Source organism: Loxodonta africana, chromosome 13 (assembly GCF_030014295.1).
Source record: "Loxodonta africana isolate mLoxAfr1 chromosome 13, mLoxAfr1.hap2, whole genome shotgun sequence".
NCBI classification, from domain to species: domain Eukaryota; kingdom Metazoa; phylum Chordata; class Mammalia; order Proboscidea; family Elephantidae; genus Loxodonta; species Loxodonta africana.
Genome location: NC_087354.1, coordinates 85,610,347 through 85,629,917, shown reverse-complemented (window position 1 = coordinate 85,629,917; position 19,571 = coordinate 85,610,347). Strand labels below are relative to the sequence as shown.

General features: G+C 40.0%; 1 protein-coding gene across 19 annotated transcripts in view; it reads right to left on the bottom strand.

Annotated features, from left to right (window-relative positions):
- RAPGEF2 (Rap guanine nucleotide exchange factor 2) overlaps positions 1-19,571 on the bottom strand; it is a 316,637-nt gene that overhangs the window by 2,365 nt on the left and 294,701 nt on the right. For 5 of the 19 annotated variants that reach the window (XM_023558460.2, XM_023558461.2, XM_064267647.1 and 2 more), the window contains 13 exons: positions 19,157-19,397; positions 16,642-17,025; positions 15,369-15,580; positions 15,153-15,276; positions 14,498-14,521; positions 13,250-13,473; positions 11,450-11,656; positions 8,621-8,773; positions 7,752-7,874; positions 6,270-6,495; positions 5,162-5,721; positions 4,708-4,779; positions 1,730-2,035 (listed from right to left, as the gene is read on the bottom strand). In XM_023558460.2, the coding sequence (XP_023414228.2) occupies positions 1,730-2,035; positions 4,708-4,779; positions 5,162-5,721; positions 6,270-6,495; positions 7,752-7,874; positions 8,621-8,773; positions 11,450-11,656; positions 13,250-13,473; positions 14,498-14,521; positions 15,153-15,276; positions 15,369-15,580; positions 16,642-17,025; positions 19,157-19,397 (2,856 nt within the window). The remainder of the gene's footprint in view (positions 1-1,729; positions 2,036-4,707; positions 4,780-5,161; positions 5,722-6,269; positions 6,496-7,751; positions 7,875-8,620; positions 8,774-11,449; positions 11,657-13,249; positions 13,474-14,497; positions 14,522-15,152; positions 15,277-15,368; positions 15,581-16,641; positions 17,026-19,156; positions 19,398-19,571) is intronic. The other 14 variants (XM_023558469.2, XM_010598140.3, XM_023558475.2 and 11 more) reach the window with 9 other exon arrangements.

The window sequence follows — 19,571 nt, the reverse complement described above, 5'->3', positions numbered from 1 at the left end:
ATATCTTTTAAAAAATACACAATATAGGCCATCCAGGGCACAATGACTGGTCTTTATTTGTTTACTACAACAGAGGAAGGACGGTCAGGAATAGGAGGAGGATGTGGAATGTGTGGCTAACTGTCTCCATGAACAACTGCCTCCTTTGCCAAGAGAGCAGAAGAGATGGAGATGGTGGCCAGCTACCACTGCTGAACATTTTGATCAAAGATTCTATAGAAGAACCCTGATCAAAACGATTGGGGAATACAGAACAGAATTTTAAATCCTCATGGACTCCAGACTCCAGACTTTCTGGAGCCACTGAGGCTGGATGAACCCTTGAAACTGACGTAATCTATTACCTTGAGACAATCTTTAAACCAAAAATTAGTTTTCTTAATTGGAAGTTAGTTATACCAAGTTAATACTAAAGAAATAGGATCCTTTACAGTTTACCCTAACTAGTAAAAAAGGCCTGCCTTGAGCATTATGCTCTTTTAAGAACTACCTGTATGGGACTCAAACTGACAACAGCAACTTGAAAGATGAGACAGGAACCTTAGGGGGCAGTTGATTTGTTAATTGGGGAAGAACAACTCAGAAAAGGAGGGTAAGCATGGCTGCACAATTCGAAGAATGTAAAAAAAAAAAAATTTTTTTTTTTTTTTTTTTTAAATCAACGTCACTGAACGGTACATGGAGAAGTGGTTAAATTGGTGTAGGTTTTGCTGTGCATATTCTCAACAACAAAATAAATTAAAAAAATATTTACAATAAGTAAAAATACACATCGTATGTTTACTGACAGGGAAGTTATTAAAAACAGACTCACTGAAAAGTTATAAAACAGCATACGCCATTTTAAAAATAATATGCACTTACTATACATGAAAAGGAAACCCTGGTGGCGTCGTGGTTAAGTGCTACAGCTGCTAACCAAGAGGTCGGCAGTTCAAATCCGCCAGGCGCTCTTTGCAAACTCTATGGGGCAGTTCTGCTCTGTCCTATAGGGTCACTATGAGTTGGAATCGACTCGATGGCAGTGGCTTTTGGGGTATACATGAAAAAGTACAGAAGGTTAAACAGAAATGTTAATAGCAGTTATCTGCAGGTGGAAAGACCATAGGTGATCTCCATTTACTGCGTTTTGTGATTTTTTTCCCCCGTAATGATTATTTGTGTAATAAAACATTTTACACTCAAAATGTAAAAAAAGGGGCAGAAGACATGACCTCAATATAGCACAGCAAGGCAACAACTTAGACAACAGAGAGAGTATATTTATCAGACTTTCATTAGAAACTCATCAAAAGTTAAAAATGATGTTTCCAAAGAAAACTTCAAATACACATGTCTGACAACTTAAGATGTTTTAAAAATTCTTAAAAAACAGTATAAATTTGTACGTGAGGTTTTACTCACTTCCTTAAAATAGGACCACAGAAGTACTTCAATCCTAGTGAGACTTACACAAGAAACTGAATCATGTATGTATTTTATTACAAGTGACCCCATCTGTAATCTCTGGTATTTCTTAAGCCCTTTACGGAGGCGGGGGGAAAACCACAAAGAAAGCAGTCAAAAGCTCTAGGCCTAAGATTAGTGCTCTGAATGAGGAATGTTTTTCCACGTTAGTACATGGTTAGAGACTCAGCTAAGTACCAAATGACAAGAGTGAGAAGGAAACAGAAGCACCTGGAAAGACCACAGGTGCCCTAAGTCGGATTTATTAAGAACGCATATATACCATCCTCCTCGGCGGAAAACCCTTGAGACTGATAGGGGGCGAGACGTGGGTCCGACTCATTTGGTTTATGCCACTGAGGCTTGTTCACAGGCCTGCTGCTTGCTGGATGTCCATGTGGCTGCTGTACAGGGGAAGGCCCAGGCACCTCAGAGGAGCGGGCCACCATCCGCGACCTCTGAAGTGCCACAGTGTAGTCCGGAGGCTTCCTGGCCGGATGAGAATGCCCTTCTGGGAAGTCCGTGATGGGGATTCCGATGTAGCCTGGAGGAGTTGGCGGGGGCTCTCGATACCTGCCCTCCTTCCGTGCTGCAGTAAAAACAAGGGCTCAGCCATTAAATTCCTGCGGGAGATGAGTACTTTCAAGCCACAAAGTTTTACTTGATAACGATGAAGTGGCAGTTTTAGATCTTAAACAACACGCACCGGCAGGGATATGGATGCTAACTAACTAAACCTAACTATTCGCCACGGTGATCTCTTTGTAGTGAAATAATTGGTGAGATGCTACCAGATGTCTAAGTACCTTTAACTTTAAACAGACTACTTCAGAACTTGAATTCAACTATAAAATAGCAATAAGGTCAACATCTAACCCTTGAACTTACTGGAAGAATTAAACCAAAGAAAGACTGTAACAGGTATCTAGTACCATGCCTGGACCGTATTAACCAGCTGCCGATGGTGACCCCATATGCATCGAAGTAGAACTGTGCTCTACAGGGTTTTCACTGGCTGATTTTTCTTAAGTAGAACCCCAGGCCTTTCTTCCAAGGAACCTCTGGGTGGACGGACTCAAACTGCCAACTTTTCGGTTAGCAGTCGAGTGTGTTAACTGTTTATACCACCCAGGGAGTGGATTATATTAGTGCTTGGTAAAAGTTCTCTCTCTTCCCCCCTTCCTGTCTGGAGACAAGGCAGTCTATTGCATCTTTACCTTTACTAGCCAGAGAATCAATTCCAGATTACTTCCATTTGTCTGGACCTCACTTTGGAAAACAATAAATTTAAAAAATTTTGGGAAAGTAGTACAAAAAGAGGTGTAAATTTTAAAACTCCAATTGTAAAATATGTATTTTTCTTAAAATCCTTGCATTAATGTCCGTGGCCTAGAAACATGAAATCTGTGAAGGCAAATAAAGTGTAAATTTTATTTTCTTGAACTTTCTAAATTCAACTGGTGGGAACTAAAAAACATTGTTCTTTTATTTGCAATAAAAATTTGGAGCATAGTTTGTTACAAGATAGTGCTTTAAGAAAACAGCAACCTAAGAATATATGTTTACCCTGGTGGGACAGTGGTTAAGCCTTGGGCTGCTAACTAAAAGGTCGGCAGTTCAAATCCACCAGCTGCTCCCCGGAAACCCTATGGGGCAGTTCTACTCTGTCATTACGTGTCGGCAAGGGTTTTTTTTTTTTTTTTTGGTTATCTACTTATCCATTTTAAGAAGATATGAAATTTGATATTCACCAATGACTATTTATATGGTAAAATAATTTCCCTACTAACAAAAGTGAGGTCTGTAATAATCATATTCCAGGATTTTTCACTTTGTATTCTATAATCTACCCCTACATTTTAATTATACAGACACTGAATATGCCACAGGAAACAACATTTCAACAGGACTGAGGGAGCACGAGACCTTTTACAACAGAAACAGCAGCAGCGAGGCAGCATCTTTCACGTACTTAGTTTACAACTCTAAGCACTGGTCTGAATGCTTTGAGTAGATTTCCTTTAATCCTCACAATAGCCTATGAAGTAGAAATTATGAAGCTCATTGTAGAGACAAGGAAACAGGCCAGCTTAGCACCTGGCTCAATGTCACAAAACCAGTGAAGTGGCAAGACAGGGGTTCAAATCCCGACAGGCCTTAGAAAAGCCCATGGTCTGTATCACTACACCATCTATCAGCACTCTCTTATTCCACAGTGTGCAAAGAGAATGTATTTGTTCAGCACAGAAACAGCTGGTCTGCATAACACAAATCAAAGAAAAATTATAAATATGCAAGGTGTGAAGTTCTAAATCAAGAGACGCAAACAGAAAAATACAAAGTTTAAAACGGTTTCAATCAAACGAAAATTCTTCCTCTAGGAAGAAGGGTATCCTTCCTGATAATTTTCAGGTTAAAAATCAAAATTAGACTAAATAATATCCATAATGACAATCTACTGATCCTGACACTAAGACTTACTGAAGGCTGACAATATTGAAATATATTGATATGTACCTAACCACAGAGCTTCTGCTCTTAACCATTATTCATTTCAAAATCCTAAATTTGTTGCTAATTTACAAGCCCTATCTGAAACCCACCCTGGTGCCATAGCCATTAACAGCTTGGCTGCTAATCAAAAGGTCAGCAGCTTGAGCCCACCAGGCACTCCTTGGAAACTCTATGGAGCAGTGCTGCTGTCCTGTAGGGTCGCTATGAGCTGGAATTGACTCGATGGCAACAGGTTTTTTTTTTTTTTTTAATACAACATGTTGGAGCCCTGGTGGCACAATGGTTAAAAGCTTCGCTGTTAACCAAGAGGTCAGCAGTTTGAACACATCAGCTGCTCCTTGGAAACACTGTGGGGCAGTTCCACTCTGTCCTATAGGGTAGCTATGGGTTGGAATCAACTCAACGGCAATGGGTTTGGTTTTTGGTTTTATACATCATATGGGAGCCCTGGTGGTGCAGTGGTTAAGAGCTCAGCTGCTAAACAAAGGCTGGCTGTTTGAACCCACCAGCTGCTCCTTGGAAACCCCATGGGGCAGCTCTACTCTGCCCTATAGGGTCACTGTGAGTTGGAATCGACTCCACACCAACAGGTTTGGTTTTTTGGTTTTATACAGCATATTGGTCGGAATTGGACTCCATGGCAATGGGTTTGATTTTCTGGGTTTTATACAGCAATGGAGGAGGCCCTAGGTAGTGCAGATGGTGTGCACTTGATTACTAACCTAACGGCTAGTGGCTGGAACCCACCTGGTGGTGCCGCAGAAGAAAGACCTGCTTCTGTAAAGATACAGCCAAGGGGCCCTACGGAGCCGTTCCACTCTGTAACACATGAGGTCACCATAATTCAGAATTGACTCAATGGTAATGGGTTTTTTTTTTTTTTTTGGCATCATACAGCAAATGGGGAGTCTCTGGGTGGTGCAAACAGCTAACACGGCTTGAGTCTATCCAGAGTTATCTTCAAAGAAAGACCTGATAATCTAATTCCAAAAAATCAACCACTGAAAACCCTGTACAGCACAATGCTACCCTGACACATGTAGGCCTGCCAGGAATTGAAATTGAATCAATGGCAAGTATGGCTTTTTATACGACAAGGGACAAAATGAGGAAAAGAACCACAAACATAAATTTTACTTTTCAAATAAATTAGATGAAAACCCCAATCCAGATGTGACAAAGCGCTGATTCTGAAACTCACCAATCAGCCCCTTTGCAGTGCTCGATGGGGCAGCTATGTGAGCAGGCACGGGCGCTGGTTTGGCTTCTTCTGTGGGCACAGGTGCCAGGCTGCTGCTTTCAGCTTCAACGGAAACGTCTTTCCCACCCCTTCGCTTTATTGTGCCTGTATCGCCTTCGGAGTCTTCTCCCCAGTACCCTGTGGAAGATGCCCAGCTTGCCCGGGACTGGGCTTGTTCAAGGCTCTCTCTGCTTTGATTCTGCCTGTTATACTTTGTGCTATGATCAGAAAACATAATTTGGTCCATATGGCTGCTTGAGGCCCATAAACCTGGAGGATCCCCTGAATAATCAAAGTGAGTGTGCCCAAATGGTAGTGTTTCCCAGCTTCTCTGGTGCTGGATGGTCTGTATATTATCGTGGGAACCACTTGAGCACGAAGTCCAGCTCCCACGGCCGCTGTCGGCGGCGTCAAGTGAAGCACGGTCCCCCTGGTCTTGGGAAAGTTCTTCTGTGCTTGGGGAAGAAATCCCTGTAGCTGTAGCATACAAACCCCGACTCTCAGACACTGCTGCATAGGACCTAAAGGGTCAAAAGACAGAGAAGAGAAAAAAATGCAACATTGTTAACAAACCTATGATAAAAACCAAAACACCCTGTTTCCTAGAAAGGTGTCCATCTTTCATCCCAGGAAGAGAATATATTGCGTCATACTGGACAGTTCTGTCATGTCCAGTTTCTCAGTTTGTCACAGGTGGAAAGGAACAACAACTAGATTATAATAAAGGAACGTTTTCCTTACAGAGTGAAGGATGGCTCAACATGATCAGATTATTTCAGGAAGGCAGCTCCTACCAAGGAACTGGGATAAACTGTAAGTCACCCTCTGCTTCCAAACCCAGAGCAACTGAGTTCCACTAAAGAGTGCGCCTAACTGAAGAGCAGTCTGCCCAACAAAAACAGCACTGGTACTTAATCACCTAGAAATGGTGACAATTAGAACTGGGGTGGGAGAACATTTCTCAGGCATTACGGAAAGTAAGTAGAAATACGCATCTCGAAGAAAAAGCTGAGTCATAAAAGAAAGATGGAAGCAGGACGCAGAAGAACATTAAAGAAAAGCCTCCTACCCTAAGCTGTACTGATCGGGTTCCATCACGGCCCGCCTTTCCAGCCTGCCCACCCCGAGGCTTGTTTCCACGATGCTGACAGAATGCCTCTGGTGTCTCTCATCATGCAGCGAAACTGGTACCGAGTCAAAGGATGAATTGCTGACAATGCTGGATCGTGAAGAAATCTCACTGTGACCAGAATCTGAAAAATTATCCACAGTACCACTAGGAGCCAAAGTACAGCCTGCATGAGGAATACAACCACAGTAATCAGACACTATAGGTTTACAACATAAAAATGACGTCTAGCCAATAGAAGCAAAAATAAAATGCAGGCAAAGATATCACCACTGAAGTGGGGGAAAAAAACCCCAAAACATTCTACTTGTAGAGACCAAGCAGTAAAGAGATAAGGTGGATTTTTACTTTAATGAAGTTTAAGTTGCTTATTAAAAATTCAGAGAGGAAAAAAGCACTGTTATATGAGTTAAGAAATGATGCAGAAATCACAGTACTACTATTCTCAGCTCCCTTAGCTATAAATTAGACTACCATTGGTCTCTTTAACACAAGCCATGAAGATTAACTATGAGTAGATTTAAAAGCATGTTTAATTTTTTTTTCAAAGTGCAAAGTTAGTAATCTTGTCTTCAATTTTTAGAACTTAAAATACCTGCATTATACTGAGAATTTTAAGTGGACATATAAACAAAAAGAATAAAAAATAAGACCTTTAGAAGATTATCTTTGGATTCTTCCCATCTGGTTTTTCAACATTAACAATATATTAGACGAATCTCATGTGATCAATTGTTTTGAAGGATGTCATGTGTGAAAACTTCCTCCTTTTTTCCCCAGACCATCACTATAAAATGCCTAAGCAGACGGTTGTTTCTTGGCCGGAAAGAACCCTTAACCTCCCTTTGTTACTAAAAATAATTTTGAAATTCACAAAGAGGCTTGTCCCGACATTTTCAATGAAAAAACCTAAATCTTCTTTCTTGGTACTCATTTTTTTTTCTTTTTGACAACATTACTAAGGATCTCATAAGCTATTTGAAACACTGCTTTTATATGATTATAAAAAAAACCCATACGCGATACAAATTTTACGATGCCACTTACCTAACAAAAAACTAAATCTAGAGCACCTAAATGTTGCAAATTTACTCCCTAAATAGTACCTTCCCATCTTTTCAGTAAACTGTGAGTTCCTGATTTATTTTTTAAAAGTTTGAACAGGTCTTGGTAAGATTTAATGTCTTCATCTCTGAAACACCTTTCTATAAGCCACACTGCAAGGGCTGACCGACAAGATCTAAGGCCCTCCCTGAACATTCTGCTCAAAAACAACAAAAGCAAAAACAAAAAGCCTCTAGAAAAATAACCACTCATAGGGAGCACCTGACACTGGAGGACCTCTCCCACTTTCCTGAACTAAGGAGATGACTCCTTTGATTCCTTCGTGCCCACCCATGGGTTTGGTTCTGTAAACCCCACCTATCCCATAGGTCCGTGGTGTATTGTTATTCTTGTTACTGTTCTCACTTCCAAGAGAAGAGGAGGAACTGGTTAAGTCCAACTGCCCGGAGCCAAAAGATCTCAGCTGATTGCCACTGCCACCTAACAACAGGACGAAAAAAGAATTTAGATATATCCATTTAGCAAGGACAGCAGAAACTGATACCCACACAAAAGGCAAAGGTGTCTGAAAAAAAGTAAAGCACAAGAAGGCATTTGCTGCATCAGTCAAATCAACAATTTATTAACCTTCTTGGACTTCTTCTAGGGAAAACTAATCCTACCTAGTCAGGTAACAGGCAGGAGGAGAGAGCAGGGGACGGCTCTATGGCAGAAAATCATCTACTATTTTATTATGCGAAAGTTCTCATAATAAAAGGAGGAGAGTCTGATTGCCTAAAATTTAGCCTCTTTAAAAATGAAGCATGACAGCAACAGAAAAGGGAATCAAGACCTGTGTTAATACAAGGAAAAAATAAATCAGGAAGGTATTAGTTTTTCTTGTTTTTAAAAATCTTCTTCTCTACAATGTTATGTAATCTAATTTAGTTAAATTTTAATATCAAAAGAATACTTTCCACACTTAAAAAGCAATAAATACAAACGTATTTTTAAAAAGGCCTTATGTAGTTATAAATTTAATACTATTTATATTAAAGTATATTAAAAAGTAAATATTAAAATCCCCCCAAATTTAAAAACTGAGGGGAAATAAAAATCCACTGTACATTATGAGATAATTTAAATGACGTTATAATATTAAAAATTACGTGGTTTATAACTTTATTATAGCTGAAATGTACGACTGTTATGAAGAAAACAAGTAAGTAATGAAACAATGATCCTACCTTTCCTTGGAGAGCTCTGTGGCGAAGCAGGAGGAGAAGACAGCTGTGAAGAGGCGTTTGATACTGTATCTTCCGCTGGTTTCTTGTGACGTTCCAAACTTCCTTCTTCAGACAAAGAAAGAATCTTCTTTAAAGCTTGTGGTGAGTTTATGCCTAAAAGAAAAGTAAACGACTTAAATATATGTTTTCAAGGCTGAAAAAAAAGTAGCATTAATTACTAAAAAAACTTTTCTGCAACGAGAATTCTGAATGTACTTTAAAAAGTAAAAATTATTATTTAAAGGCAACTGGTTCATTCATATTCAGAAAATCACACTTGGAGTTGTGAGACAGAAGGCACTAAAGGTGGAAAAGAAGTAATGAATTCATGTGTGCTAGTGACTCTCCATCCAATGACACATTATAGGCCTTAACATTACATCGAATTTCTACCTCTTTACAATGTAAATGTTTTTGGTTCTCCTCATGGTGTAAAGTTACAGAAGGGGTGAGATGCTCAATGATTTGTGACAGACATCTGACAGAGTCCTACAAATAGACTGCTTCTGGTATCTTACTTCAGATTCTAAACCCTAAAGCAGTCACCATCTTCACTCCACGGATCTTAGGAGACAAAGAAAGAAAGACAATTTGAAAACATCTGAATTTAGGATGAAAGTGACACAGCTAAGGCTATTTATCAATAGAACTCTGACAAATATTTTCGTATCGTTGGATACGTCACCTCAGGTCAGTGAGAATGACAGGAGGAAAGTAAAAGGTCAAGAGCTAACTGGAATTAGTGAGAAAAGTGAGTAAGAGAACTTTAATGAAGTCCATGCAAGTGGGGCAGTGGTTAAAGTGCTCAGCTGCTAGCCAAAAGGTCAGCAGTTCAAATACCCCAGCTGCTCAGTGGGAGAAAGATGTGGCAGCCTGCTTCTGCAGAGATTTACAGCCTTGGAAACGCTATGGGGCTGTACTCTGTCCTACAGGATCATTATGAGTCAGAATCAACTCAGTGGCAACATTTTTTTTTTTTAAATACATACTTGATCAAATAAATGAATGAAGAAGAAGGCAGGAGAGGATCCATTACAGTGTCATGCCACAGAAACCATGGAAAAAGGTTTCCAGAGGAAGGGATTGATCTAGGACCAAGTGTACGATCAAGCAGGATGAGGATGGAGGACAAAGGATCACATATGTCAATAAAAGGTGATCCTGCCCCTGCCCCAAATACGTGTGAGAAACAGGGGAGTCACTCGGATCTTTAGTCTCTCCTGTTAGGATGAAGCACTCTCAACAACCTTACTCTGAACAACAAAGGGATACTTGGGAAGGCACTTTACAGTAAAACTAAAATAATGTCAACTTTCAATGTTCACAGACCTAAAAGAAGCCATTATAACAGTGGCAACAAAATTTAATCTTTCATTTCACCTCATGTAGGTGTTTGATGTTGTTATAGGATAATCATTTTTAAAAATCACCTATAAGGCAATACTTTAATTACATGTAGACACTAATGTACGCTGTGGCATAGTGGTTAAGAGCTACAACTGCTAACCAAAAAGTCGGCAAGCTGGAATCCACCAGCCGCTCCTTGGAAACCCTATAGGGCAGTTCTACTATGTCCCATAGGGTCTCTAGGAGTCAGAATCCACTTGACGGCAACAGTTTGGGTTGGTCTGGTTACTAACATATACAAACTGAAAACCAAACCCGCTGCCATCAAGTCGATTCCGACTCCTAGCGACCCTGTAGGACAGAGTAGAACTGCCTCATTGTCTCCAAGGAGCGCTTGGCAGATTCGAACTGCCGACCTCTTGGTTAGCAGCCATAGTAAAGATGTTCTTTTCTCACCTTCTCCCAAACTCAACAAATAGGACATCTCCTGACGACGAGGAACATGCCGAGGACTGAGTTCATAAGGCGTATACTATATGTCTCTTGTCCAACTCATAAAAGATGTACCTTAGTTACCAACGCCCGTTTTATCTAAGTAAATTTTTTACTATAAGTTTATTTTTAAAAGTTTCTTTCCTTTTTTTAACATTGCTTCCTTTCACATATACACAGAACCAGTACATCTTATGGACAATTACTTTGCTGTGCCTCTTACATAAAGGAATTAAACTAGGAGATGTATTCTTTTAACAGGAAAGATGAAGGCTGATTTGTCTCCTTAACATACAAGAATCATTTGTATTTTTCCGAGTTACAGTATCAGTCCTTCAACAAGTAAGAATTTATTCCCTAAAATCATTTGACTTAAAAATATTCCGCCTAAATTCCAGTAATACACTGATCATATCAAGAATAAGGCAAAACTAGTTTAGATTCTGTGTATGGCCAATTTCTGTACTCATTAACAATTTAATAAAAGCATAACTTCCCTATCCCACCCCCTGCCCTGACAAATAAACCAGCTTAAAAAAATCTGATACTATTTATAAAAACAGTCCTTTCCATGGGTAAAAGTAAAGTTAAACTTAAAACCAAAAAATCCACTGTCGCTGAGTCAGTTTTGACTCATGGCAACCTCACGTGTTACATGGTAGAACTGCTCCGTAGGGTTTTCCTGGCTGTAATCTTTAGGAGCCAGGTCACTGGGCCTTTCTTCCCTGGCGCCGCTGGGTAGGTTTGAACTGTCAACCTTTTGGTTACTAGTCTAGTACATACCATTTGCATCACCCAGGGACCCGAACATTAAAGTTTCATTAAGAAATAATAATCATGGGCAAACTCAAGAACATTAGACATATTTTTCCCAACATAAGCATTTTCTTTTCCTAATCTGAAAACATGACAGTGACTATACCAGAAATGGATGTGAACTTTATCACCTACCAAAAGGTGGGAGATCCTTGACAGGTACTTTCTTTCGTGAAGGATAAAGGGACACAGCAGGAACCTGCAGTCCTTGGCTGATTTTATGTGGCAGCGGCTGCTGCTGTGACGGCGGCTGGGGTTGTGCTTTCTGTTGTGACCCTGCCCTGGGGGCCACCGGGGAGGTCTCAGATTTGACGGGCTTTTTGTCACCAGGATTCTTAGGCACTGATAATCGTTTTGTTTGAAAACAGAACGGGAAAGTCAAGGTGTTAGTAGCTACAAACAAGATAATTTTAGAGCAGTATGAGCATTTTCTGCAATTAGAATACTAAAATGCATATTGTTTTTCCTGCTGCCTGTATAAAGGACATGGGCGGGGGGCAAAACCAAACCTAGCTGTAGAAAATATTAAAAGCATGGCATGACAACGATATCTACTTTATGAAACTTGCCATCTCAAAATATGATGACACTATTAAACACTACATTAAAACAGAACTAGAAGAATGTGGATAATTCAATATGTTGTTGTTGTTGTTATCAGGTGCTGTCAAGTCGGTTCCGACTCATAGTGACCCTACAGGACAGAGTAGCACTGCCTCATAGGGTTTCGATATGTATTTGTACTTATATAAAAAACAGATAAATGATAAAAGCTACAAACAGGAAGATCGTTAGGAATTATTTTTCTAAAGTGGTGTCAAAATTCCTTGACACATATGAGCTAGGTTTTTATTTAATAAATTTTTTTTATGAACTGCAGTCTTTTTACTATCAAATTCTCCTGTGGGGTAGAATTATCTATGTTGACAAATAACAGCCAACACTGTTTGAGGTTCCTAAGTGTATAATTCAATGGCAGATAGATGGGGAACCAATATATACAAAAAAAAAACAAACAGACAATCAATTGCTACGTGTGAGTATCTGCATATTCAAGATGACTCCATGACCTGTGTATGGCTACCAGTTTACACATAAGGAAACTAAGAAGCAGGGAGCTGACATATTTGTCTACAGTAACATCCTAGTGAGAAGAACAAGCAAGGTGTGAACTCAGACCAATCTGAGGATAGGCTCCAGAGGGTAAGCTCTTTACAGCCAGCAGTGCTTTCATAGAGTCCTGGGTAAATTCAGTAATCTGAATCTTCTCAAATCACCTAACATTTAAATTTCATAGAAGGCGTCTTTGAACCTGTTCATAGAAGGTTCAAAAGTGTCATAAATGGAAAATGCCTCTGTCTCATAGAAACAGATGCCAATAAAGGGAAACCTGCCCCATTTCTGGCCTGGTGAGATTTTCAAAGGATGAGAACCTAGACATTAGGCTGAATGGAACAGAATCACTGCTTCATGTGACACCTGAATTTATTGCCGGGTTCTATCCAGGCTAAAGGTATACAGGGCAACCAGCATACCCAGTTCTGTGCCCTTCTGATCTGGTGAACCCCCTCAAGTTTCCCACCCTGTGGAGTACCTCTGTGAGAAGACAAGTGGTACAAAGTGGGGCTGCATCCACCCCCATGTCCCTGCACTGTGTACTGGCAGCTTCGGGAGGAACCAAAAGCAACCGCCACCCTAAATGAGTTCACTGTGCCATCCTCCCCATGTTGAGGGCCTGGCTAGTACATTCCTGTGTGGCGTTCAATGGCAGCACGCGAGGCTGGGGAAAGGTAGGTATGTCTCAGGACTACAGAACCATAACTTTCCCCTTTGTGCTAAACCCTGTTTTGTCACCACCCCATACCACTGCACAAGGGAGGACTCTGTACTCCAAAAGTCAGAGTCTGCAGCCAGCCACCCTAAGGAACAACTCACATGTGTTGGTCGCTGGCTCACACTGCAGTGACAACGTCTGAAGACTGTCCTCATCCATTTCCAGCTCCAAGTTGGACAGGTACTGCTTCACTTTTCGTGCCATCTGGGCATCTTCATAAAGCTTTTTGGCATTGAGAAAGGAACTACGACGCACTCGCTTTTTATGACCACCTGTCTGAGCAACATCTAGCACTGCCGCGTTTGTACTACCCTGGCTGAGAGACCTGGAAGACGAAAGGCAGACATGCAGCTCATCCGGCATGGGGCTCCTTTACCTATGTGGAACACGCCCAGGCGTGTGTAAACATCCTAAGTTCAAGGTTATATACCTCACTCCACTAAGTCAACTGTTACGTAACAATATGGAATAATACAGATTAAAAAAAAATTTTAGTTAAAAAAAGAATCATACATACATATATATGTTTGGCACCTGCTCTATTCCACCTAGGAAATTCCACTTTTCACTTCTATAGAACATTCGATGCAGTTCTCTCATAGAAGCCAGAAAACAGTAACAATTGTATACAAGAGCTCATGCAAGGATACACAGCTACAATCATTAGGATTCACAGCATTAAATTTACTACTTCTAAAATGTTTTACACAGATTTATATACAATTTGTTATACTGTTCACAATTGTTTTCTTACTCCTTGGGCTGAATGTGGTGAGTTTAAGTCATATGGTCAATCTGTTAATAAAACAGTCATGCAAATGTAAACATGTATGTATAGAAACTGTTTAGCATGTGAGTTGTTAAGAATTATTTTTTAAAAAGGATTGGTTTATAGAATGAAAACAGTAGTTAGTTGAGCTGTAAAAATTTTTAGTTTTAACACCTGGGGGCACCTTTTATATTATATATATTTACTTCTCAAGTATCTGTGCAATACTATTTTAATTGCACAATTTCCCTTCTAATATTTGCCCTCCACCTTCACTTTAGGCTTTTCCCACCTTAAAAAACACAAATTACATTAAAATACATCTTTCTGAAAGCTCAGAAGTATGCCTGCCCTAAGTTCCCGAGAACAATCATCAGGCATGTCACAGCTCTCATGGATCATGACCTCAAAAGCAAAAGCCCCCACAGATGAAACTTGAAGTCAGTTTGTCATTTGAAATTCTGCTAGAGCAAGAGGGTTACGAAAAAAAATGCAAAGCATGAGAAAATACAGCAGGTCAGAAAACAATGCAATGAGCAGACAGGAACTGTGTGGGGTAGGCAAGGTCTCCACCACTTACCCCAAACTCCTCCACTTCTTCTTCCTGTAAGTGAGAGCCATGGAGATTGAAGCATGGGTGTAGAAAGAGAGACAGACAGATCACAAGCTCAGAAAGAAAGGCCTACACTTCTGGATAAGCAGTTCTAGCAGCCCACAAACATTTAACTGTATCTTCACCTCTCACGCACAGCTACACCTCAAATGTTTTTCTGACTCAAAAGAAAAATACGTCTTAATATTTTTTATTCTAAAAGAAAACCAACTCCTTTCTCTCTCTCTTGAATCAATTCTTTTTGACTACACTAACAGCTAAATCCAGTGGACAGTGAGACCACACTGTTTGATTTATTTAGATATTTTAGTTCACACTACCTGGCTACGAGTTTTAGCTCTCAAAGTCAATGCTCTGAAAAATAATGACAAATAATTGTGCCTAATGTTAAATTACAAATATTTGAATACAAACTGCCTTCACTGCCAGTCAAAAGGACACCTGATGCAGATCTTTTCTAATGTCTCATCGTCAGAGTTCAATGGAGCTTCTTAGCATGCACTAACGCAGTATTTGCCACGCTACAAATGTTAACTATTCAAATGTGCCTCCTAATTTATTAACAATCTCTACACTCCACCATCCCTGACCCCACATGTGCTACTGAAGATGAGAGACTCACCGAGTCCTGAACATCAGGGCAGGGTCCATGTTAACCGAAGCCATTCGGCCGACATGACGAATTTCTTTTGCAATCATCCTTAACTTCTCAAAATTGACAAGCCCATCGACTTTTGAGTCATTTCCTACAATGGGCAAAAAATAAAAAGGAAATCACAATGGCATTTATTCTTTGCTCCCATCAAGTGAAGGTAAAAGTCCTCTACTTAACGTTTACCTTCGTGAAGGAACGTGAGATCCTTCTTAATAACTGGGAACAGCGGGATTATGGGAGGTTGTAAGTTTTGACTATTTAGAACATTGCGATACTTTGCCATGTTTCTGGAAGGATCAAACAGGTCCTGGAGATCCTGAAACAGTTTTTCGTATTTATTGGGAAGTTTTTCCCAGGTGGTTCGCAGTCTTGCCACTGGTGCCAGGTTTAGGCCACTGAGAGCAAAGAAAGAAAAGTTGTATAGAATTAAATGACTCATCTTTAAAAAATGAAGGAAGTAAAATAGTGTGTTATTTGTTAATATATAACACCTCTATGTGTATGCTTTATATACATATAAGTTTACTGAAGAATAAGGAACTATTAATGCAAATGCTGGCAATGAGAACAGAAGATGGAAGTAGTGGTCAGACTCATGGGGTTTTACTCTTTCCCTTTATACCCTCCTGAACCATATAAGGAAACCCTGGTGGTGTAGCGGTTAAGGCTAACCAAAAGGTCGGCAGTTCAAATCCATCAGGCATTCCTTGGAAACCCTATGCAGCAGTTCTACTCTGTCCTATAGGGTTGCTAAGAGTCAGAATCGACTCAACGGCAATGGGTTTGATTTTCTGGTTTGATTCATATAATCAAAACTGTTAGAATGTAAGTATCATGAGGGTACGATTTAACTGTTTTGTTTTGTTGCTTTGTCTCCATACACAGAACAGTGCTTGACACATAGCAGGCACTGACAAAACAGACTGGGCAAATATCCTATAATAAAACAAAGCCATAATAGTAATGAGTGCATGATCAAGCTCCTAAACAGAGAAAAGGACTAATTTAATCATCACTACCACCATCGATACAGCTCATTGTTTCAGTTTGTACTTTGTTCCAGCTTCAATCTAAGCAGAAAGGAAAGACAATTAACATTTATTGGGTATCTACATTGTGTTTGTCTGATGGAACTCAACATATATAAATTAATCTTCTTGGCCATAACTTCCTGGGGTATTGTTACTTCTCAGACAAATACACTGGGTTCAGAGAATTTAAAATAATTTGCTCAAGGTCACAGAGCTAAAAAAGTGGTGGAGAGAGATTTCCTGGGGTCCAAATCAGAACATATCAGAGATTTAAAATTAGGGACGAGGATTAGAATTTAGAGAAAAATTATTATTCATTATGATTCAATTAAAACCCACCGAACTTATACAAGTTAGATGGTGTTCCTGGATTGACTTTTACTCTGTGAGCTGCACTGAGTCTTCAGGCAAACCCACCGTCTTACCTGATGATTGCAAACATGGAGTTAAAATTCTTGCACTCCCTACAGTGCAGCGCTATCTTGATGAAGTGTTTAATGATCTTCATCCTCTTCAGCTGGTTCGTCTCTCTCAGAATTTCAGATGCTACCCAAAATGTCTCCTGGTTAATGACTTCTTCAAATGTCTTCAGGTTGGCACAGCTGGTTTTGGACTTGAGTTTAAATAAATCATCTATGTATTCAGTAGGTTCAATGTTACGGAAGAGTTCAAAATTTCGCATAGAGAGCTGTGTGGCAACTTCTACAGTACTGAGCTGCAATAGGGAAATCTGACTCTCTCTCAGCAACTCCTGGGCATCTTCATCTGAGCAAAGTGTTTCTGTTTCCATGTTGTTTTTCAGATAATACCTACGAAAAACATAGAAGCGTGTCAGATTTAAAGCGTAGGCAGCAGTCTCATAATATTCCTTGAAAGAATATGCTACTTTTTTATGCAAAGTTCAAGAGTACACTGAATTGAATGATGGGAAGATTCTTTGCAATTCGGGGGAGGATGCAGCTGGTATCTCAGTCACCGGGTCACAGAACCACCTATCGAGAAGTCACTGATGGAAACTAATGAATCACGTGCAATTTTACTTGTAACCACAGTGATTACTCTTTGTCCTTTCCTTCCCTTCTCTCTAGATTATTTTATTTTTTTGCTAAAAATGACAGAAAATAGCCATATTTTCAGTTTAAATAAGGGACTAGGATCTAGAGAAGAAAGAGGGAAGGTCAGACACAGGCCAGCATTCCAATTTCCCAGGTGAAGAGAAAATACGGGACTGTTGATAGGTTTCAATTGGATCAATCTAAGTGTACTTATTCAAGTATCAAAGAAACCTACAAGCTATTCCCTTCTATTAGTGGTCCTCTACATCCTAAAACAGATTTTAATTTCTTTTAAATATCTGATTTTCATAAAAACCCTACAGGTAAATGGAGCAGGTATCACCCCTAGTCAGATGGGGAAGCAGGGGCCCAATGATTAATGATGATGCAGACACAAGAACTCAGAGCTGGTGCTTTTCCTTTGTTAAGCCACTTGTTGAAAGCCACATTCAGCTGTCAGCAACGTGTTTTTTTTCCCCATGGATTCTGTAGACAGATGCTTTTCCTAACCCAAATTCCACAAAGGAAGAAACAGAACTAGCACAGTGGGGGTCCTGTCAAACTTGTTTTTTGCATATTTCTCCAAGGCAAATATTTCATCACAGAAAACAAATACCATGGACCATTGGCATTCACAGATTTCACGTTCTCAGTCCTGATTACTCATGCAGCCCATGACATATATCCAGCTGTAGTTTTCTTGCATAATGAAATCATGAGTCTACAGCTCAATGGAACTCTATCATGGATAAGATACATGACACAAACTAAAACTACCTGTTAGTGCTGGTATTGGAAAAACGGTAAAAATGAAGACATGTAAGAAAGTTAAAGTGGTTAGAGAGAAGACAGAAGTTTTGAATGCATTAAAACATGTTTTAGATATTTGACAGGAAAAAGTCAAGTACAATAAAGCACTCCATATGGTAGGAAAAACAAGTGACTTATGGAACTACCGTATTTTTACCCAAATAATACGTGCCTTCTATGTTTGTTTGCCACTCATGCCCTCCCCTCCCACAATGTATTTTTGTAAGTACACTATGCTAACTTTTTTAATAGCAACATGTTTAAAAAAAAAAAAAAAGTTGGCATAACAGCACGTATGAAAATACCTTGGGGTGGGGTGGGAGGGACGCAGTTGGCAAAGCAGCATAGAAGGTATATGTTATTTGCGTAAAAATATGGTACTTAATTTTCAGTCAGTGCAGAATCTAATCATGAGAGGCAAAATAACTATTTTTCAACTTTCACTAATCTATGGTTTGAGGCTATACATATATGCACATACATGATTGAAAAGAATGACAGAAATATGATTAAAAAGAATGACAAAATTAGGTTCAGTGTTTTCTCAAAAGTAACATGTGATACAAGCACTTACAGAGCAAGGGAACCAAGCTCTGCAGCAACTGAAGTTTGGTTCCAGAGCTAAGAAGAGGTTTTCCTAGTGTAACATACAGTAACAGGTGGCATTAACCCATCACACTGCCACCCATCTCCCCCTAAACAAACGGAGCTCCCAGTAAAGTCAGGTAGGCAGAAGTAAGTGACACTAGGATATCATTAGAAAATGTGTTTGTCAATGTACATATCCAAGGAGAAGAGAGGGCCAGAATGTACTCTGCGACTTCACACCAGGCTTTCTCCACCACGTGGCCAGCCCCGTGTCTTAAAGGGCAAGTGCGGAAGTTGGTGGGTCAGGAACAGCATTCAGGCCACAGTGCCCTGCTTCCACAAGCTCTTGTTGTAAGGGGCAACAGTCTACTGTGTGCGTTTATTTTGATGTAGCAATCCTTCGTGAAGGGAAAACTCCATTTTCTTTTAAATCTGCAGGGGAAGTTACTCATTGGTAAAGGAATTCAATAGGATACATATTGCATACCTTCCACTCAGTTGTATTCTATCAGCAAGTTTGGAAAGCTGATCTGGAAGTCGTCTTTGTTTGATTACTCCCTCGGGAGTGACCGATACCTCACACAGCGAATACTGATCTGGGGTAGTAGTAACGGCAAACTCCCTGATAGCCTGAACGACCACTTCCTTCGCTGTGGTGTCCTTACTGATCATGATGTATCGGCTTTGCTGATCAGCCTTAAAAACCCTTAGCACTTGATCCGGCAGGTCTGGAAGAAAGAAAAGCATACATGAGTAGAAAAGACTTTAATCTATGGGAAGGCAATTAAGCAGAGTACCCCGAAGAAAACCTTAGAAAAGGTGATGTTAAACTTTCACCTCTCCCTTACTCTAGCTCTTCCTCAAAGATTCAGTCAATCTGCTGAACTGCTTCAAGGGCACAC